This window comes from Lingula anatina, chromosome 1 (assembly GCF_051362555.1).
Source record: "Lingula anatina isolate TDL-2025a chromosome 1, LinAna3.0, whole genome shotgun sequence".
Classification (NCBI taxonomy): domain Eukaryota; kingdom Metazoa; phylum Brachiopoda; class Lingulata; order Lingulida; family Lingulidae; genus Lingula; species Lingula anatina.
Window position 1 is genome coordinate 14,242,540 of NC_141767.1, and position 23,744 is coordinate 14,266,283.

Below are 23,744 nucleotides of genomic sequence, written 5' to 3' on the forward strand. Positions count from 1 at the left end.
GTAAAAAGACACTAGATCAGCAAAATACAAACGAATATGGTCTCATATTTCATCGGATACAAAATGTTTCAGAAACACGACACAGTTGTACTGGCGAAGTAATAGGGTTACCATCGATTTTCTATAAATTCTCAAAAGAAGTTTACTTATTTAGACTGTTATGAAGGGCAGTTGGCAAATATTTTAATAAAATGAAACTGATACAAAACCACAGAATATTGTTAAGAATAAAATTAATACAATATTATTTCGTAATATGCCAGTATTTTTTTACTCGACTAGCTTATACATTACAAAAAAACAATTTATCATTGTCATGAATAAAATGTAAAAATACAAATAATCTTTCTTTAATCCTTCCGAATTAATATACGAATTACAAATCTTATTTTGTATCTTGTTGCCTTAAAATACATTACCACCAAGGCCGATAATCTTAGCATTTTACAACTGTATCTAATTAAATATTTACAGATAAAAAATATCCTCCGTCCTCGAATTTGTGAGAATTCCCCCCTCCACATCAACTTTGTAAATCCGAAGAATTGTTACTCGGAAACACCAAGACGTGTTCTAATGTTTGTACTGGGGAGGAACGCAAATCAAATGCAGCGCCACGTTTCTTGCTTTGATCTTTACTTTCATCTGAAAGTAGCAAAAGAAGAAAATTAATTTGACAAGTTATTTCAAAGTTTGGTCAAATATTTATCTTCAGCCTAGGGAGTCGCTGAAGCAAGACCGCACAACTAGCGCGCAGTGACCGATGCTGCGACGTGCTCCTGCAAAAGAATAAAACATCATAAAACTAAACTTTTAGTTCAGTGGTTGAAAAATCTCACAATTCAGTTCAACATAAATTGTCATAAAAATGCCATAAAAACGATTTCTTCGTAAGAAAATTAAACAGAGCAATGTGGAAACAGAAGACATAACAAACTATGAACTGTTGATACCCCGTGCAAATTTTCTTTCACATCGTCGGAAAACAGATCTCCCAAAAACCTAAGAATATTCAAACGTTTTACTGCAATAGCATTTTAAAGACAAATCTAAGAGCTCGATTCTGTCGACTGAAACACTGAAATTCACCCCGCTAACAAAGAACTGTCAAAGAGGAAAAAAACATAAATAAAGAGTGTAAGATCCCCAAGTCTAGGATTTTAGTCGACGCAATGACGAGGTTGAATTTTGTTGAGATTAATTCAGGGCATTAGTTTCAACGCCCATTGGTCTGCAACAGAATTTCCCACACACAGATTGAGATGTGTGCTTGAGAAGTGAACACCAAGACGTTATATAAATGTACATTTCATCATAATAATCGGCACTCCTTTCCTGGCCAATCACAGAAAGCCCTAAAGGGATTCAGACAAAACCAAACACACCCCGTTCACTGCAATTCAATCTCAAGTTGTTTTCACAAAAAAGTAAGGTGTTAGGCGCCTAAGAAATTTATGTTGCATCCAGTTTATGTTGACAGAGGCTGCGGATGATTTGAGGCAAATGTTGACTGTAGTGTTTTTGTGCTGAATTACTGCAAATTGACCTTTCAACCCGTGCGTTGCTCTGAACATTAAAAAACATGTTGAAGTCCCCCTCTTCCCGCTGAGCCCCTGTACTTTCAGGAGTCACTTATTGTCATGATAAAAATGATAAAGATGGGCTCGCTGGCAACCAAGAAATTTAAGAAGAGTCGGCTCAACGGGACAGCGGATTAGGCATTTAACTGGAGACTACCCCAGTTTCACAACGACTACGAAAAAATGCTGAGCGCCATTGTCAAAATGTATTTAAAATCAAAACGAAAAATTTCCTACAAGCGGCTTTTAGGCCTGTAATTAATCTTCACGAAATTCACAATAAAACAAAACGGAAAAACCGAGACAACGACAACTTTCCAAGGAAAAGCAGAGAAAGAGAAGTATTTTTTTCTTTTCTCTAAAAAATCCATTCAAAAAGAAAATACATTAACTTTTTCACCAGAGGAACAGGGCAATTGTGCCATTTCACTGCACAAAATCAAAAGAATGAGAAACTTACTAGCACGAGTGGGAGCACACTTTCATATGAGTAGTTTATTTTATCCTTTATTCATGCACCACTTCCAGAGAATCTATTATCAACAGTATCGCTTCTCGTTAATGAACAAATGTATCCTGATAGTAGAACTATTAGCACCAAGATTGAAGTTAACAGTGTCATTTCCCATCTCTGCTGTCATTACTGCCTTTGATCAACACTTCATATTCATTACAGCTTGTAAACTTTGATAATTTTACCCCGAGTGATACGGAGTAATGGGACTTAAATTGTCCTCCAGTTCTCAAAATGGAGATTTCAGCTAGTAAAAATCTAGCCTAATTAAATAAATAGCATACCCAAGTGTTCTCTCACTTTCGTAGAGAGTTATATAAATCCTGTGTGCGGTTAGGATCGCTGTTGGCAATGAATTGGTTTTATGTAAAACAGCGCGGCACTGTAAGTGTTTTAGAAACGCTTACTGAAATATGTTAATTCAACTCCTGAATATTAAGTGTACTTAACGGGAATGTCCGCTGTGATTACTTCATATCAAACGCACGTAAATCTGACCTCATATCTAAACCTAAAATACAAATTTTACATTCTTATATTATACAGCTTTAACTCTAACACACCATCTCAAAATGCCATTAAAACTATGGCCTAGGAAATAATGCGAGCGTTCTGGGTTGAAATAATTCAAATAAGAAATGGTTCATTATTTTGTGTAATCATCTGCATTTTCCTACGGGGAGCAGGGAGACTTGGGCACATAAAATCAATGTTTTCATACCAAATTTGTGAGCAGTGACAGCTGGGATGATGAACAAGATTGCCTGCCTGAAGACCATCTACTGGCTTGCCGAAGTGACGGAAACAAAGGTCGTGAAACATTGAAAACATCAACCTGTATCCACGGTAGTGAAAATGAATATTTCAAAACAATAAAAAATTCATGTGATAAATTATATGATATACCTGAATGTTTTTTAACATGCTACCCTATCATGATATTGTAGAAAGTAGTCAATTATTTAAATAAATATGACCCAGTTTATAAGAGAGACATATCTGAGTCATCACCATTGTAATAATCTCAGGTTCTTTGTCAAAGACACCCGTTCAAAATGCACTTTAATGATACCCCAAATGAGGCTGAAGGTGCCAATTATGACGGCAACATTCAACCAGAAGAACAATTTTAAAACAATCTGTCAAAAAGAGAAAGCACCATCTTGTCTTCAGCTGCAATAGTACTATGGGATCGGGAGAAAAATAATTAGAATGATAAAGATGCCCTTACTTCAAATTTTCCATGATTTTAAAACCAGCCGCTTTCTTCGTAGTTAAAGAGTAATTATTACGGAGACTACAAGCAATTGTTCTACCTTTATCCAGATCGAGAGAAGAATCTCATTAAGTATTTAGAACCCTGATAAGAAATCTTCGTCAAGTGCTGTGGGCAGACACCCTGGGTTCATACAAACACAGGTCACCGGCAACAGGCAATTTCGAACGGCATCAAAGCGCTCTGCATTTTTAAAAGATTTCAACGTGATATGACAAATCAAAACCTGTGACATGTGGCAAAATCGAGACAAACACGTTAAATATATATTCACATATGACAGATCTTGTAAAATATTTACAGAATGATGCTGAAAGGCAGGGTGAAACCTGGGAATCCTGCCTATATGTCATCAATTATTTGTTTGATTTTCATTCAAGTATCACATCAGATAAATGGTAATTTATTGAAGGTAATTGTACCAATATAAAATTGGAAAATAACAGAAAAAATCCTGAAAAATATTTTAAATTGTTATCCAGATAAAAATGCGTTTGCTAGACTTTGGTGTGTGTGTGTGTGTGTGTGCATGTGCATGCATGTGTGAGAGAGAGAAAGAGAGGGGGGAAGGAAGGAAAATTGAAAAGAAAACGTTAACCTATACACAAACACAATGCCATAAATGTTGTTTTCACTTACAAATACCTTGCTATAAAATAGTACCATATTCCCATAGAAAAATGAAAATTCTAATTCTGATATCAATAGCAGTCAAAGCAAGGACCTAACCATGCATAAGAATTAGATCTGTTATTTGTATCAATCTTGTAGCTTTCAGAGGTGGAAGACTTCTTCAACTGGAAGAAATGATCAATGACAAAAAGTGATCATCTACCCACATTGCTCCTGATAATTATCACAAAAAAGGCAGCAATTTGCTGGAGCAGTATAGCAGAGACAGCCACCTTCAGGTTGCCAGCTCATCAACCAAAGCTGGCTGCCAGCTATGGGATTTCATCAAACAAGGAATTACATTCCATAAGAAGTTCATTGACTATGTTGTTGATTGTCAGAGTGTGTTTAGATCACACGCACGCCGCCATATTAAGAGGTAATAACTAACTACACCGATCCCCTGCCATCAACTTCAGTCCTTTTGAGAATTTTCAAGCCTTCGACAATCCCTAAATTGGACAAGTGTGATTACATGTTGTCAAATGATTTTCAATCAATGCACAAATGACTCTCCCATCCTCCTCATCAAGCGAGATTAGTGTTGTAGCTAAGCCCAGAATTACACAAATTACTCTCTAATTGTTTAATCGGGACTAAAGACATGGGCTGAGCATTAATACAGTGCTGCTGTGATTGTACATGACAACTGCACGGTTCCCATTGATCCCCTCCGCCCATTATTTTCTTGACAGGGTATTGCATAAGGGGAATTACAGGGAATATAGGGATCAATAATTTTAAGAGTTTTAACGCATAAACAGATGATGAAAATCTGTGGGCCTAGGCTGACCTTCCCTCCTAGTAGCCTGCTTTAAGTAAGTATGGATCACAGGGTAACCACAATGCAGTGTGACATACGGCACACATGTAATAAGCTCTACCACTAATACGCTGGCCCTTAGTAATAATCTGTGGCGTGCTTCGTGCCAATACTGTGATGGTGAGGTGTGTCTGGTACAACTAGGCTATCAAATTCATAAAATATTTCATATGGACTTGAATTTAAAAAAAAACTAAAAATCAGTAAAATGTACTATAATATGTTGCACTTGCAAACATTTTTATACTCCAAGTAAAGATAATTTTTTTTAAATTACAGTAATGTTAAGCCAAGGAAATCAAGTTAAACCAGGAGTAAAACATATCAGACTGACATTATAACTGACATAAACATTTGCATTCATAAATATTTATGGATATGTGGAGTGAAGAGTTAACTAAGATGCCTCCCACATCAAAGTATAGAATGTTTTTTTTTTTTTTTTGGTGTTTTAGATTTTTCATGTTATTATATCTTGGCTGCTAGATCTTCATTAATCTTCTAAACAAAGAACTGATGCCAATATTACATATTATTTAATGCTATCAGTATACAGAAACTGATTTTCTATCATACTGGTCACAACCCATTTCAAGAACCAAATATTGGTTTATCTCTGCACTATCCCCTTAAAATAGCTCAATCTGAGAATAATAAAACATAATTCTAGCTGATAGTTCGTAAAAATGAATTTTACTACGAAAACAACATCTTGTTTACTGAAAATTTTCAACTGAACAAATAACTCTCTTTTTTATGTGCAATATACGTGAGGATATGTAAACAGAATTCATTTTATCTTCCTGCCTGGTAAGTTTATCATTCAAACATGACAGAAGAAGGGTAAGAATTCAGGACGAGACCATTTATAAAATGAATAAAGATGTTGACACATGAGAAAATGTTCCAACCATTTCAAATTTTGATCTGCCTTCTTATAAGACTTCTTACTACAAGAAAATAATCCAAAAAGACAACTACTCAAGCCCAAACAACTAATCTGAAGTAACACACACATGCAAGCATGCACACACGCACACACTATAATGTCTTTGTCTAAAAGCTCAGACGAAATTGTCAAGCATCCTTGCAAATATGGATAAAAGAACATCTATAAAATATAGATAATAAATACAGGTACCACAATTTTTTTCTACTTACATTTAATACAATACGTGCTAAATGCCTGTTCACACACTGATTCTTGGGTCATGTCTCAGTCCCTTGAAGATTTGTGGAAAACTCGTGACATTCATGTATACACGCACACACACACACACACACACACATCCTTTGTGTGCAGACAGATGACTTAGCACAAATAAAAGTACCTTTTATTTCAGACGATAAAATCTGCAATGACATCTCTTTTGCAGAAAGAAAGTCGAAAATATACTTAAGAGACATTCTTTCTGTTTATCAGTGTGTTAAAAATAGAACAAGTTGTAAACAATCATTCTAAAATGTTACGATGTAAACAATCATTCTAAAATGTTATGTGTGAGCCTCAGCCTATTTAACATGATGCACTTTTACTGTACACTTGATATCTTGTTCACATTGGATTTAAGATAAAACATTTTAGTCCGTCATTTGGTTTCCTGTTCACATCAGTTTCAAGCTAAAAATTTTATCAGGTGTTTTGTTCACTTCAATTAAACATTCTAGCTGAATGCCTGGTATCCTATTCGCATCAGTTTTTAAATAAAGCATTTAAGCTGTACATTTGGAATCAAGTTCACATCAGTTTTTAGATAAAACATTTTAGCTGTGCATTTGTTATCCTGTTCACACTGGCTTAGGATAAAACATTTTAGCTGTACATAAAAGGCTTGTCAGGTATGGTTATTACTTATTAAATACAAACATGATGAATTTCCACCAAATGTTTTGTAAGTAATACCGAATATAATGATTCGAAAGTCTTGATAACTTAATTAACTTTGTATAAGAAAGCAAATTTCTATGAGATAAGAGATAAGAGTAAGTTAGATACTTGAAAATTTTACACAAATTCCATAAATTCAGGCACAAATTATAGTTGCAATATTTAGTTAAATTGTTCTACTACTAATTTATCTAGGGTAAAATTAGACTGAAATTATGGTCCAGAAGTTTAGAATAATGTAGAATAGATCCCTGCTTCAGTCATGATAGGAAAGATAACAAGGTTGGGAGGGGGAAAGGGGGAGGGGGGTTGGCTTCTTGTGACAGCTTCTTACAATTAGGGATCTTTATCAGTTTTCATTTCTACCATTCAGTCTTTTTGAGATCACCATATAAAAAGGCATTGTAAGCCTTTTTCAATTTGTCAACAAACAAAAGTTCTGTATCTGTCATTTTGTGACACTTTTTAATATCTACAATTGACAAAAGGTTGAATGTCACTGAAGAAAGGTATTCTTAGTGAACATGGTCTTTTTATCATTAAGTTGCACTTTTAATTGAGGTCTTGGTGAACATAAAGAGAGAAATCTATCTGCTTTCATATCCATAACATACTGGATACACTATTTTACCTACCCTGATGTAAATGAATAAGTAATAAGAAATATATCGCTAAACATGACTATTTCATATACCTGTCATATACAGGCTATAACATTTAGTAGCAATGATGTTATGAATAACTTGAGGGCTCTTTGCTAGATGTTCAAAGCTTTTCTGCAAGTGGTTTCGGTCAGGGCCTATTTTCACAGGTGAAGAATATATATGTGGAACACGGTATTCCGTAGCATTGCTCTAGAAATGTGGGGACCAAACCATCCACTCGGCATCATTCTTAAAGTTTCATATTCTACGACCACTGAAATACAAGACTGCACCTACTAACATAAACAGTGAAGCAGAGAACCTTGGCCATGCATTAACAGGGGCGGGTCCAGACAGATTTTCTGTCAGTCTTCCAAATTATCTTTGTTGATCCATGCTCCATTTTTGATCGTCTTCCGACAGAAAAAAATTAGATTCACATCAAGATCTTATTTAAAAGTGCAAGTTAATGATAAAAAGACCGTGTACACATTATTATGTAAACTTAGAAAAATTCTGACCATCTTTTGGAAGACCCAGAAGACAGCCTCCATCTGCCCAAGATTTACATAAGGGTACCTTATAAACTTCTCTTGTCCTGCTCACCCCTTCCCCTCCCTTGTTTTCATGATCTTGGAACTGAATCTTTCATTACTTAGATCCTGATTTGATATACGGTTACCTCAGAGTTAAGTTATAATCTGCAGCCAACATTCTGATCAGTGGTTAACAAGTTAAATTGATTGCTGCCACAGCAACTGTTGTTTTTCTCCAATTTGTGCTAAATATAGGATAGGCAAGCAGCTTAAACTTATGAAATAATTAAGCAGGTGATTTAAAAACGGATTTCAAAGTGTCAGTTTTTAACAGAAGCTGCCCCAATGAAGATAATTTTAGCATTGTTAACTTTCCCATTAACAGCTAGGAATTAATTATTTCCAAAGGAAAAAATATAGTTATTTTCAGACATCTTACGTATCTGCTAACAATTATAATTCTCTATGGCTTTATTTTCAACATCTAGTTAGAGATAAATAGCTATCAATGTCTTAAATCTTCTCTCTGGCACTATGTAAATGATGTCCATTTGTTCCCTCACTCCTTATCTTTTTTAAAAGTAAAAGCAGACCTTTAAAAAAAAAATGTTCAGCTTATTGAACCACATATTTTTTCTTGTCTGATGACTTTGTGAGGGTTATGCCCACCTACTTCAAATAGGCCAGTATTGGGCTGGGGGTACATCCAGTAGGCCAGTATTGGACTGGGGGTACATCCATTAGGCCAGTATTGGGCTGGGGGGTACATCCATTAGGCCAGTATTGGGCTGGGGGTACATCCATTAGGCCAGTATTGGGCTGGGGGTACATCCATTAGGCCAGTATTGGGCTGGGGGTACATCCAGTGGGCCAGTATTGGGCTGGGGGTACATCCATTAGACCAGTATTGGGCTGGGGGTACATCCAGTGGCAGAGGATATAAGGGGAATGGAGTAAAGAAAATTGGCCTATCCAGACCTCGGTTATAATAAAAGTGGTGTGTATGGTAATTGTTAATAAAATTTGATCAAAAAGAAATTAACACTTTTCACCAAAACAATGTTTGATATGCTTATTCTAAAGTTCTGAAAAGTGAATTGGTTTCACATCAGAAAGTACATTTTTGTCAGATACTAAAAATGATAATTCTTGAAAAAAGTCAAATACTGGATTAAATCAGGCATTCAAAAACTCCAACCGTCAGAAATTGCTGTATATGCTTGATTCATTTATTAAACAGTTCAAAAAAGGTATTCAATTCAAGGATGGTTGAATATCTAATGCGCTGATCATTGTTTTTTAAAAATTTTATCAGAAATTTGTGTGAAATAGGCCTACTACAGCATTTCTTCTTTTAGCTTTGGGTCATCTTTGAATTTTGTTCACATCAGATGTCATGATTATCAGTAGTACAAATTATGAAGATGATCTTTTCCAGTGTGAAATAACCCAATATAAAGTTGGATTGCATGAATTATTTTATCACATTTACTGCAGAGATGATGTACATCGGTATTTGAATGACCTGAATGACCAGCAATACCATATACATAACTTCTATTTTTAAATTAACAACTTCTACTTGATTCCAATTAAATAATATCTAATATACAGAATCTGAGGGGACAAAACCTCAGATATTGCGTAATTTATTGTGTGAAGCCTGCACTGACCTACAAAAATAGTGGTAATTGTATTAATGAGCATGATTTTAACTTAAAAAGATGGCCAACTATCCTAGGTGCTATAATATCAAGAGGACTTGGTCTGTAAAAGTAGAGCATTTTGGTGATTATTAATATAATTACTGCCCACACGATTTCTGCCACTGTCTAATGATAATAATAAGAAGAGAAGGACAGGAGAGAATGTGATGATGACTGCACAAGGTCCCCGCACAGGGGGTGAGCTAACTGGTCTTGAAGGCAAAATTTGTATGTTAGAATTAAGATAAAGGAAGGATAAAAAAAGGCTTTTAGTATATGTGGCTGTTAAAACCAAAATATCACAACTTTTGGACAAATAACCATCGCCACCATCATTTTCTATTGGTTGATTGATGAATTGGTTGATTGCCAATTTGAACTGAATGGCTGAAAGTTTTCTGTCATTTTTCGGAATTATTTCTAGAAAAAAAAACAATGACAGCAGAAAAAAGCAAGTTGATTAATATCGTTTTTTTTAAGAAAATGTCAAGCATGACTGATATAATTTGATCACTGAATATTGTCATGTAAAGGTTTCTTTCCTCAGCCATGAACAAATTTGTCCTCAACTATCTACAAATAAACCTGTTTGTGTCTTTTTCCATATCCCCCCCCCAAAAAAAAAAAAAAAAAAAAGTCTGATCCATGTCTGAATGTCACGCCAGGTTGAATTCGCTGAGAAACAAAAGATCTTGGTTGTAGTCTTGTTAATTCTACCTCTTTGCTCCTTAATCAATAACTGAGTGAAAACAACGCCGAGCCTTGCCAACAAAGCATGTTTGAAAAATGTTATTAACAAGCAATTTCCATGGCAACTGTAGAAGTTTTCCTACAGTTTGATTAAAAAGCGGCACAGGAAAATTGTAATTGCTGTTTCCTGCGTCAGCTAATTTTGACTGACATTCTCATCCCTAGGGTATGACGGTGCTGATACTGGATGCATGAACAAAAAAAAAAAAAAGAAAAAAAAAAAAAAAAGAAATCCTGCCTTGTGACATACGTGAGAAAAGCACACCTTCCATTCTGAGCCTGCCTTGGCACCCAGTGTGATCAGCTTCCTAACAATAATTGTTCTGATCCCTGGTAAAGTATGAGCAGAAGGTCAGAGGCTCAGGGCATGTGATAGATTTCTAATTAATACAACACTTTCTTCGCTGAACGAATTAAGGACAACACAGTACGTATTACTGGAAACAGAGACTACAAAGCAATAATTCAATTTGGGGGTATTAGTTTCCACCTCTGTGCATCTCCTGAAAACTGCCAAATGAGAGAAAAAATTTCATGCAAATTGCGTAGTACCCGAGCGCCCGGCAGTCTGTGTGCTCAGTAATCTTGTTTTCTGCGGTTGTGACCAGCATTTCTGGAAGTCATTCAATGATTGAAGTGCTTAATTGCTCACATTGTGAAGCGGACCTAATCTTTTTTGTTCCTTCTTACTTGGATAAGCTTGACTCCACTGATCTGTACTTGACTACTGCTATTCTCTACGGACTGTGACAAATGTATTTATTCTGACAGAGAAACATACAACAACTTCTTCTTACCAACAAAAATAATTTGACACCTATAGCTTGTTGAAAAAAAGTCTTATGTTTGCAATAAACACACAGACACAGAGACACACATATATGGGAATGTGACAAAAATAGTAATGCAATCATGAAGCAACAGGAATTTTGGCAAATATTACAATTTAAAGGCTTCAGCGAGCGTTAATCATGCTTCCCTTCCCACTTTTCATTTCCTTCATTGTCCTTAACAATTTTCACCTTGACAATACTCTGAGCTCCTATTTTTATGCCCCTTAAAAATATGAGAGGAAAAAATATGTTATTTTTTGTGGTCTTGGGGAGTCACCTGAATAACCCATAGTCAGATCCGGAAATGTATTCAAATAAATAAAATATCTTAAGAAATGACAGAATTATCTAAGTGATGGGTGTTTAAAAATTGCACAAAGAAGCCAAGATATAAAAACCATATAACAGTTTTGAACTGCCAAAATCAAGGCAAACTATTACTAATATAATCTATGAGGCTTCTCACCATTTTCACTAACCACAAAACCAATATATAAAGATGAGGAAGCCAGTCTAGGATGAAAAAAAGTGCAATGTTTCTATAACACTGGCAAAACTGACATTTAACTGTTTCAAAAATTTGTTCTATCCGGATATGTGATCTTTTTCATATATAATAAGATGTATATAAAACAATCTCCCTTCCAGAACTTTCTTCCACTCTGATGTTCAACTAAACAGGAGATTATGATATGATAGTCACTTAAAACTTTCAAATACCTCTCTCATTCCAGAAGTTCACTTTTTCAAGAATTATTATTATTATTTAATGCATTTTTGACATGAAGCCAACTCACTTTTAAAACTTTTGTGATGAAATATTTTAAACATGTCATCTTTAGGACATAAAATGATTATCAATCACAAAACTTAATCTATTTTGATACAAAAATGAGCTTCCTTTGTCTTTCATTATGTCTAACAGTGCAAAAATCTTGTGAACCTTCAATAAAGCTATAATAAGTTGGAATGTAAAATCAAGCAATTTTTCTGCAGGTTTATTAACTTTTTGTTCATTTGTTTTTCGGGATGGGGACATTAGCAGGGTCCTGAAGGTAACAGAAAGTGATCTGGAATTTGATTTTAAATACAGGGATCTGTAGAATGTCTCATAAGATAATGTAACATTCAACTCTTGAAATACTGATTTTCTTCAGAAGCATTCATAAGATCTGTTATTATCTTTCATTTTTTCTATTCTAATCTTCTAGTATTTTCATTTTTTCTAGGTTCAACCATTCAACTTTTAAAAACATTTCTTCTTTGCATTGCTTTCAATACCTAAAAAAAAAAAAAAAAAAAAAAAAAAAAATACACACACACTTTCACTTTGTTCAAATATGACAAAATGTATTTTTAAAAACTACTCCTAAGTCACCCGCATCCCTGTCAAATACATATGACTTCCAGTGTTGCATTCTACGCTACTTTGAAAGCCTCTATGTTATCAAGACAAAAAAATTACCCCTAAAAAGCAATACTTAGGCACACCTACACGCACACACATACTACTTCGCCACCATCATAATAATAATCCAACCATCATGGTCTTGATGTTGATTGCTGGTTGCCTGCTATCTCAGCACCCTTATGACCATCTTCTACACAGGTCTTGACGATGATCCACTGGTATAAGCTACATAATTTTCCTTTCAATGGTGGTACTTACAAGCAATAGCAACAAAATTAACGATGCAATAAGACTACCACAGTGATTTTGCGTCAATCATTTTGTGGGTCATTTTTACTACCGTTTTCATACAACAAGTCATTCTGCTGCAAATGTTAGCATTTGTGAGAACAGTTACAAAATTAGAGATGCCATAAGAATACATTGGAAATATTGAGTACATCAGTGAATGTGTTTACAATATATGTATATGATAAATCTAGTAAGTTCCCCCAAGTATGGCCACAGCTAGAAGAAACAGAAATTAAATTAGATGGAAAACATAGAAACTTTGGTTTCTCTTCTACAAAAACCTCTAACACATGTACATGGCAAGGCATTAAAGAGCAATGGCAATAAATCTGACACTTGAGGAAAATATAACTCAGAAATACTGAGTCCAACAATTTTACTAGATCTTAAGAGTAGATTACAAGGGATATCTTATGTAAAGCTGTTAAAAATTATGTTAGTCAAAATTATAGCAGCATATCTTTTTTCATACAGTGTGACACTGAAACATAATAATAATAATAACAATAACAACAATTATTATTATTATTTGAAATGCTTTAGGAAATGGCATATTTCTTGAAAACTGAGCGAGGAGAAAAATAAAATCATCAAATGATAACTGCATTTTAAAATTTTTATTCAATGTTTAGGTAGGAAATGTTCTTAGTTTTAATAGTGGATTTTTTTTTCAATCTGCTCCTTTTCAGACTTTGAAGCCCTTGAGCCAATTTAAATCTTTAACAGAAAAAAATACACACACACACACAAAGAAATAAAAGATGCTTGATTGAAATTAAAACAGACAACTAATATTCTAAGAACCAAGAGAACAGAACAGAAAATATAGAGGTAAAGAATACTTAAATGTGTATACATCAATATTTATCAATAAAAACAGATAAATCTAAATCAAATAAGAATTAAAAGAGATGTTCAAAAATATGATCTTCCTTGAATGAAACCCTGTGTACTGAATTCTTTTTCTTTTTCATCCCTCGAGGCCTTTAAAATATTTCTAAAATACATTAGCCTTTTCCTTCTTTTTTCATCTCTGTTAACTTTTTTTTACAAGATTTATCATGACCCAAATCTGAGAAAGAAATCAGTGGGGAGACACACGGGAGAGACACAAGGGATCAACTTTGTGAAGTGTGCACTCTACCTCTGCCATTGTAATTAATTGTTCAATCAAGGGAATACACTGCTCTGTTTGAGGTGTTTAGAGGTTGTGCTCGAAGTTGTCTGTCTCCAGTGCGACATGCCATATTGTCACATTTCTATTGTCCGCTGGCGGCACCTAGTATTGTGCATGGCACCAGCCAAGTGCGAGGGAGAACCGAGAAGAAATCTGAAGTGATGGGGTGGAAACAACAAAAGAGATCAGATCCCGCTGTCTGTCTGTGAGGCTCGCTTGCCGCCTAATAGCGAGGTGAGGGATTACTGCACAATGTGGCTAAGTTACTAAATTAATTGTATGATGAGTGGGATTCAATGGGGAGGGAGAATAAGCTGCAAACAAAGCCTGCAGGAGGCCCCGCTATCTCCTCCTAACCACACCTAAGACATACACTACCAGGGCCATAGAAAACACACAATACGGGACCCAAACCTTATCAACAGAACATCTTACGTTAGCAGCATATTATTCTTCACATCACAATTCTCAGTGATTTTTGGGTACTGGTTTGTTTGTGATTGTAAATAATTGTCTTTTTATAACACCCTCAAGTACAAAAGAAAATACTGCACTGGCTTATCTCCCAGTCAGTGAATTGGACACCTGTCTCTATTACCTGAATTGCTAGTTATCATCTCCTCATCACCCACAGCTCAAGTTCATTCTTATCTTATGATAATTACTCACTCTGTATTTTTTTACTATACTTCCATGGCAAAAAGCTGCCATTTATATATAGAGCACACCACACCACACTCAGAGTCTTCCAGTACACGTTTCTATGTAAGCATGCCTATTCCATTACAACTGCTGAAGACCTAGGACAATATAGAGACAACTTAAGGTTTCTGTGGCTCGCTGGCCTGGCTCTTACCTGACACGGTCTGGTCAGTTAGTCAGTCAAGCGGTGGTGATAATGGTGGCGGGAGGTCTAGCAGGCTACCAGCCCATGTAATTTGTGCAGCACATTTGCAATTGCCGGCCCAAATGAGACAGTAGAAGAAATCTGATCTATCACTCCTATTAGTTGACAAAAAGGCCACTGCCATCTGAGCTCGCTACCGAAAAGGAGAGGCATATACAGACAGCCAGTCAAGCCTGGCTTGCTCATTTGAAAGCCAGGCGACTTCCACATCAATTCAATTTAGACTACTGATTTTTTATGGCTGCTCACTTTTTTAATACCAGTGTTCCTGTACAATGACATTTTCAATTTAGTCTGCTTAAACCGTAAACTGAGCATGTCCAAAACTTTGTTTTGACGACTTTGAAGTTTGATAGGGAACTGAAAACAGAAAATTACTTTAAAAAAAAGGAAAAACAAAAAAGGATAAAAAACCCCGAAAAGTACTTTTCGTAAGTGTTGTCCATTTCTTTAAGACAAATCTGGAAAGTCAAACACAGCAGCACTTTTTACTTCAAAATCACTTCAGTTATAAACAAAACTTCTCCTTTCAGAGTCAAAACTAAGGAAAAAAGGATAACAACAAACGTGTCAAAAATGTCACTGACCATTGATCTTTGCTGGCTTTCTTAATTTACCAAATCTATAAGAATTACTACTGGAAAGGACCTATCTACTGTAATATCAAAGTAATTCAACACAAGATGCTTTTAGCAACTCTCAGTTAATGTACTTTTCCACCCCACAGGGGATGAACTGGCAGCACAAGGCCAAAGATTGGACTGATACGCCAAGACATGATTCAATCAGTAAATTTGTCTGTTGGCTGAAAGGTATAATTTTGCTCTTTCTAAAGTATGTGGCTGCAGTCCAGCTAATTTGTTATGTAAAACTACTTGTCGGGCTTTTATCTTTAACTAGAGCCATGACAACAGAAATATATACAGAATCATGATGGTGCTAGCAGGGTGTTTCTTCACGAAGTTGGAAAATTTGCTACAATCTGTTTCTCTTAAATAATTTACAATTTGCCAGAACAATCTGTGATACACACACACATCAATTACTGTTGAAATATTTACTTCCCACTGAATGACATCAAGCAATATAAGTTGAAATCTGTTTTTATTTGATTACAGTAACACTCCTGAGTGAAATATTAATATTATTCCCCCTACTTCGACTCACAAAAATTACTATCAATTTAGAAAACTTTCATATTATGCTGTAACAACAAGTGCATATCTATATAATTAATAGGTGGTTATATAGAATTCCTTATCATTTAATGAAATTTAGTTTAATACTTTTTCTAGATGATGATTTTAGATGATGATGATGATGATTTTACATAAAGCATGGCCAAAACCCACAATGCCAGAACTTGAAAGTTCTGGAGCCTCTTGGATGACCATTGACAGCTCAATGCAGACGATATAGTTTCATTTTCCAGCCAGGAATGAACAACATCAAGTTTCTAAGAGGACCACAGTGACCACAAGTCCAGTGTATGACAGGGACACCTGGATACATCAGTCCCTAGATTGTAACCCCAAAAGATCATTCCTCTCTGACCACAGGGTGCGCTAGCAGTCTGGTACAAAAGTTAAGTATTGTATCGCTCATACTTGACTTTTATTTTAGAAGCCTATGATGTTAGAGGGTAACAGATCATCTTGTCTGGGACAAGCTGGGAGCCAAGAAAGTGTAAAGAGGATAGGGTGTCAAAGAACGCCAGATTATTATTTAAAAAAATATAACAGTTGTTGAGATGTGTATGTTGAGGTCATATATATTGGCTCAAATACATGTAGTATAAGGAAATGAGTTAGAGAGCAGTAGGCAAGTTTGCATGGGACTGATAAATCTTTTCTAAAAACCCCTTTAAACTGGAGGGCATCCTTTCTGTGTCCTTTGAGCAAGCATGAAGCTGGCATCATTGTAGTCACAGAAAGGAGGCACAAGCATCACTTTGGTTGCAGTATGAATGCTCAGTGATCGGCCAGTTGTTGGCATGTAATTTTTTTTTATGCTCAAACGGGGCCATACTCTAGGATGCAGAAAGGACGTTGTCTAGTGTAAAAGTGGGCACACTCAATTCCAGCTGGTGCTCTTGGATTTGAGTTTTGACATCAAGCACCCAGTGTCACCCAGCACTCAACAAAATCTACGAAGACAAAATTTTAACCTGTCAGTTACAAATATCCTGGAGTTTTATTAAGTAAAAACAATTTCAATGAATGATAACAGGGTGTTTATGAGATAGGGAAATATTAAGTGAAATTTCAATGACTAATGAAAATTGCTTTTTGAGAAATTAAGATTTTTAGTTCTAAAAGTTTTTTCAGTTGACATTCCCACAAATGAATTATCTATATAAGTGGGTGTTGCAAAGGTTACAGATGATCAGTAAATTTTTTAAACCACTTCAATATACATTTATATATATTTTGCCATATTTTCAAATATTGCTCCTTTTTTTTTATAACTGTGCACATGTTACTGTAGCCTGCTTTTTGTCATGTGCTGCTACCATACTATCACAATCATATAATTATCTGTAATCATATTAAAACCCAACCCAGAGCCTACTGCACTAGATTTGACACTTAAAGCTAAAGTTGACATGCATGGTGTCAAATTCGATGTTCACAACTTTATCAGTTTATAATGTCTACGTACTCAATTTTTGAGGTTGAATAAAAAATATGAACTCTTGGCTTTTTGTAACAATTGTTATGCCAAACATGACATCTTTTGGTGATCCCTGCCCTTCACACAGCTGTTGATAAGATTTTATTTTGTTAAGTTTTTTTAAATTATAAAATGTCAACCTTTTAAGAGACCAAAAAAAATAAGGTTATGATACACACTGCTGATTTTCAAGGTTAAAAATTCAACTGGCATAGGTCTGCAAAAGTGACTCCACTATTACCATGCCATATCACCTTCATTTGATAACTCATTATCAGCTCACATAATGTGTGTGAAAAATCTCAGACATCTCCCTTTGAAGGGGTCACAGGATGATGTAAGACGTGTCAAATTTCATGTCCCTCCTTTTCACCCAGTTATGTTAATATCATCTGATAATGGATAATCATCTGACGAGTTGTGTGAACACTGCGCGCCTAGGGTGCCCTTTGCTGGGTGATGTAAGCCGGGCCAAACTCGCTGTTTATCTCTAGACCGCTGTCATTGTCAACTGTGAATAAAGACGACTGCCTCCCAGCAGCAGGTGTAATCTCTGCTTTCCACCTGCTTTTATTAATAAGCTTCAGTGACTGTCTCTCTCTCTCTCTCCTCCACCACTGGCCAGTAAGTCTGCAGTGTATGTACAGGAGTGTGCCCAGTGCAAAGTGCAATCACAGACCAACTACCAAAAAAGCTATTCAAACAAAAACTGACACCTTGAATAATAATCTCTTCACACCACATGGTCCCAAGTCTTAAATTTTCATCTTTCTTTCTTTTTCTCTATTCAGCTTTGATGCAGTTTTGATTATTTTGTTACATTACGGTATATTTGCCTGGGGTCACCAGGACATATTTGTGGCCATAGTTAATGTCTTTTTTTGCTAAACAATTACAAAATTAAATATTATGATAATGATAACAACAATCATAACCATAATAATAAATTAATTTAAAAAAATGGAAAAATATTATTTAGTCACAGCTTGAATGATATTTCCATACAGTGAGAAAAGTGTGACAAGTTGTGGCAAACCTAGTGTGTGGTGACGCGTGTGGTCATGTCTACTTACTCTAGTGCCATCTATCTTCATCCTAGGTTAATAAGAGACGTAACAGCTTGGTAACCAGTTTGTGTGGTATGTGAAGATTTAACCTTAGTTACATTTCCATTTAGATCTATAATGAGATGTCTAATCATTGTGACAGGTATACATTACTACTATTATTTTTTCTTTTTCCTTTCTCTCTTTCTTAGCAAACATAATTGTGTGTTGTGAGCAAGACAGCAAAGCTCTCAAATATACTGACATTTGAGAAAATAACAATGACAATGCACAAAATGGTCATTTTGTCAATTTTGATGTGATATTACATAGTGCTTACTGGCATAATTGCCACTCATTTTTGATTATACACTACAGGTAACACAGACATTCAGAAATGTAACTAGCACATGGCTCCAGGCCCATAGGAGTCATACCTTGAAAATACCATTGTGTAAAAAATGAAATATTAAAAAATGCACAAGTTCAAGAAAAAGAATTCTATCACACTGTTTTTTTTAAACTCAAGCTGTATTTTAGTCCTAAAATCATGCCAGTGAGTTTGAGAATAATAAAGTCACACAGTTTTCCTTTCAAACTGCTTACAGTGGTGATCACAAATAATGTTTTTGTTCATTTTGATCACAAAGTAATGTTTTGTCAATTTTGATGCAATGTTACATGATGCTTAACGGCATAATCACCACTAATTTTTAAACATACATTACAAATAGTGTGGACATTCAGAAAATGGCACAAGCACAGGGCTCCAGGCCCATAGGAGTTTAAAGTCACACCTTGAACATACTAATGTGTAAAAAAATGGCAAATTAATATAAACTATAAAACTTTAAGAAAAAGAACCCAATGAAACTGGTTTTTAAACTCAAACTGTAATTTTGTCCTAAAAATCACTCACTTAATCTGAGGAATATAAGCCACATGGATAGTAAAAACTATTGTTTTTACATCAAAAAGTGCATGGCGACAATGGCAATGCTGCTACTGACAGATGAAGGTGATGGTTATATGTACATACATGTTGTGTCTGTATATAACAGGTTGGAGGCTCTCCTAATGAAAGAGAATTGAAAAAAACAGTCAATTAGCACATGTTACTACCTAGGGGTCCTCAGAATGTACGGAAATACATTCAACAATTAACAGTTATTTTTATATCTTCATAATTCGCATTTGGAAGCTCAACAGAATATAAACTGCTAATAACACCAAATTAACAAGATGCAGAATTGAACAAATTCTTGGAAGAAATCCCTTGATTCGCCCTTATTTTCCTGTACATAATCAATCATCTCCCTTTTCTCAGAGTTTCCTGACTATGGGAGCTACAGCCTTCCTTTCTTCATCTATTCTTCATGTCAAGTGAGACTTTGGCAGCTAGGACAATGGAGTGCTGCTGAATTTCACAAATGGACATGCCAACCTTTTCTGGGGCCCATACATCACCGTAGTATTGTGTCAACAGCAGCAGGGCTTGAGGTGATCCTTAATAATCAAAGAAACTCAATCCCAGGTAATTTTGTCACAGGACACATAATACACAAGGGATACTGTTATTTCAAGTGTTGCACAGAAGAAAAGTACCTGAAAATTGTGACATCCACAGATATTTTTAAGTTTAATGAAATACTTCCCACTTCATGTTCTGCCTTTTTAATAAAAAAAAAATTGTTTGGAAATCTGTGAGTGTTCTCTGAAGAGAGGAGGGACAGGGGCATTTCCCTGTGCTACAAAAGAGGATGGAATTGCCCGAAGGTCTGTAATTACAGGATAATTTTGTCTCCAGTTTCAAACCAATGTTTCACATAGCAAATCATACCAGAGTTTTACTATATGCTGGAGGCATCAGTCGGAACAAGATAAAAGTCAAGCTAAAACAGCTTGATTAGATTATTTTTACAAAAGTTATCGCCTGTTATGATAATTATCATGTGTTGTAGTACAGTAAATGTCAAGCACAGCAGACTGTTGGCCATGATTCAGTTCAGCTAAGAAAGTTATTAGAGATAATTAGAAAAAAATTATTTTTCACCTTACATACAAATAATTTCTTGTGCTTCTTTATCATATTCACTTTTCAATTAATTAAATGGATAACACATTATTTACTTTTAATCAACAATGTTTCATAAGCAGATTCTTTCCCGCTTTGCTGATTCACTTATTTACTGGCTTTCTATTTCATTCTTTTAACTTTTAAACTAATTTCTTTCAAAGATAACAAGACCAAGTCTGAACAAATATTTTCCCCACATTAATTTGACTATGACTACTGTGCTGAAAGACCATGGGTCTTGATCCCATAATATCAGAAGCAAGATGTAAAAACCCTTCAACAAAACACAAAAGAGGCATATTAGGTGAAAAAAATCAATTATTCTACCACCATCCAAGTGTCATCTGAAAAAGCTGGTGTCAGACTACCTGGAGGTGTTAAAACAAGCGGGTGGCCAACGTCAGACAAGCTTGTATTCCTCGAATCGTGTTTCGTCCATTCATCATCATCATCCCCACTAATCACACAGTAAAAAGGCAGGTTGCAAGATTTTCAAGCCGACAACCTGCCAACATAATGGATACTTCCTGACCAGGCCTGGCGCCTTCCCTTGTAACACACAAACCCTTCATAAACTTCTCCAACATGGGTCGCAAAATGCAATTATCATTAATCAAAGCTTTTGTTATAAATGATGATTAATTAACGTCCCCGTGTGCGTGTGAGTGTGTGTGTGTGTGTATGCTGACAAGCCAATTGACAGCTCTGTGACTGAGCATGGCATAGAAGGGACATTGAATATCAAGATTCCTTACAGCGAAGGAATCAACTAGGAAAACTCCAGGCCTAATTACACTTTGTCACATCACCTGACAGTCACTCTCTGATGTACTAACATTTCCACTCGCCTGCCACATTAGACCTAATTAGTGTAACTCCAGGTGATACCATATTATTCTATAACTGTATTACCACAAAGACTGTCAGTCAGTGATATCCATCTTGTGTTGCCTGTAGAGACAAGAGCTCAGTGCAAGACTCTGGAAACAAAAGATGCTGCAGCCACTGTCTTTATGAGAAAGAAAGATTTAACTTTGGTTTCTGTGAAAAAAACATTCAAGTTTGGAACCCACCTTCCCCAATCTAAAATGGTGTTCAGTTTTAAAGAAAAAGAAAAAAGATCAAAATAACACCAATGTTTCTTGCAATTTAGAAGAAATTCTTTTTCTGTAAGTATTTATCCTATACAAGAGTTCCATGTTAATTTATGTTAATTGATTTCTTACAAAACATAAGTATAAAAACAAAGAGTATGAAGTAAATTGTCATAAAAACAATCAGAATACCTTAAGATTCCCTTTAAAAGATCAGGGTGTTTTGTTTGCCAGGAACAGGATCAAGATCCTATTGCAACACAAATTGAATACAATTCATGCATTCTTTCCTTGTAATGCAAATAGTTCTACTTACATTAAGTCATTTAAAAGACAATAAAAAACATAGATGACAATGTTAAATAAAAAGGGATTCAAAGGAAGTTGGGTCATGGTGTCACTATCTTGACCTAAAATGACACGTTAGCCTACAATAACTTAAAGACGACATAATTTTTCTTATTAGAAATGTTACATCACACACAAATCCACTTCAGTTGGACAATTATAAGACAATGAAACTAATCATATCACAAAGCCAAATATCAAAGTCTTTTACCTTGGGAGCATTTCCAAGAAAAGGCTTATTTGGCAGATTCTATTGACATTCTTTTAAAAACACCTGAATGTGGGGCCAATTTTTAGCAGACTATTCCTACAGCAGTACATTGATAACAGTGCCACCTACAAAATGAAGCCCAGCAGCAGGTATTCCTGCAATGTATCACAAGGCACTGGCTACCTGACCACATTGGTTTGACTGGTCTTTGAAACATTTCCCTGTTTAATCTCAAATCTGTCTGACACTTTGATTCCAAATTGTATGCTCTTATGTTTTTAAATGGTTTTGCATATAATTTGATTCTGAATTGTATGCAAAACCATTAAAAAAACTTAAGAGCAGTTATTCAGGATGTGCTTAATCCAAGTTGGATAGAATTCCAGTTCACTTAACCTGAAACTGTTACCTTTTTTAGAATTATTTGAGTGAATTCATAAAAAAATGGTGAATAATGCACAAAAGGACCTTGAGCCATGCAATATTGCAACACCCTATTTTCTTAAGAATATATATAAATTTCTATTAAAATTTTATCATTAAGATCTGAAGGTCACAGCTGTAGATTAATGGTTAGATCCTACATTTGACAGTGCACTAAGACTGACTTAGATAAATATATGCAACAAACATATTATATGATATTATTCCTACCTTTGTCCTTTTCCTTACAGTTGAAATCAAACAAATGACTTGTTTTTGGTTTGGGACTTATAAAAGGAGGTTTTTCTTATAGATATACATATATATATGAAAAAAAAAAACTTCAGAAATCTGACCTAAGGGTATGATATTTGCATGAGCTGGTTATGCTTTCCTTGTTATTTCCTATCAGGTTGGCTTATTAGAAAGTTTTATCTATAATGTGGTTTACCTTCAGGCAACCACAGGTTTATTAATATCAGCATACCATATTAATCTAGGGTTAAAAAAAACTTCATTAGTGCATGCATCATTTGGTGCCTAGAAATTCATTTTTATTAATTTATATCTAAAAAAAATTTAGTTCTTGGTGGTTTTATCATTTTCCTGTTGTTGTCAACTTTATGGGTGTCCTTCAGACTGTTATCATATCTGCGACTCTAAAAATGTTTTTTAAAAATAATTTTCCAGTAAAACTTTTAGCACGTCAAGGTGATATTTTTCTTCCTGATGCTATTTTTCAATGTTAAGAAATATACGTAACCATTATATATATGTAACCATTTTGTACAATTTTCTTTATTTGTTACAATTATCACCATAAAAAAAATACACACACACTCAAACAAACACACACACACAATG

General features: G+C 35.0%; 1 protein-coding gene and 1 long non-coding RNA gene across 4 annotated transcripts in view; one reads left to right on the forward strand and one right to left on the reverse strand.

The window, feature by feature from the left end:
- Nucleotides 1-216: 216 nt before the first annotated feature.
- The window catches only part of LOC106150952 (BCAS3 microtubule associated cell migration factor-like), a 48,128-nt gene continuing 24,600 nt past the window's right edge, over nt 217-23,744 (reverse strand). For both annotated transcript variants that reach the window (XM_013523987.2, XM_087000353.1), the window contains exon 22: nt 217-645. In XM_013523987.2, the coding sequence (XP_013379441.2) occupies nt 524-645 (122 nt within the window). In that variant the 3' untranslated portion in view covers nt 217-523. The remainder of the gene's footprint in view (nt 646-23,744) is intronic.
- On the forward strand, nt 13,899-17,882 carry LOC147763998 (uncharacterized). Of its 2 annotated transcripts, none has more exons than XR_015331851.1 (2): nt 13,899-14,335; nt 16,441-17,882. It is a non-coding gene; the product is annotated as an uncharacterized LOC147763998 (long non-coding RNA). The 2 variants fall into 2 exon arrangements; XR_015331850.1 differs by having other exon boundaries at nt 14,309-15,820.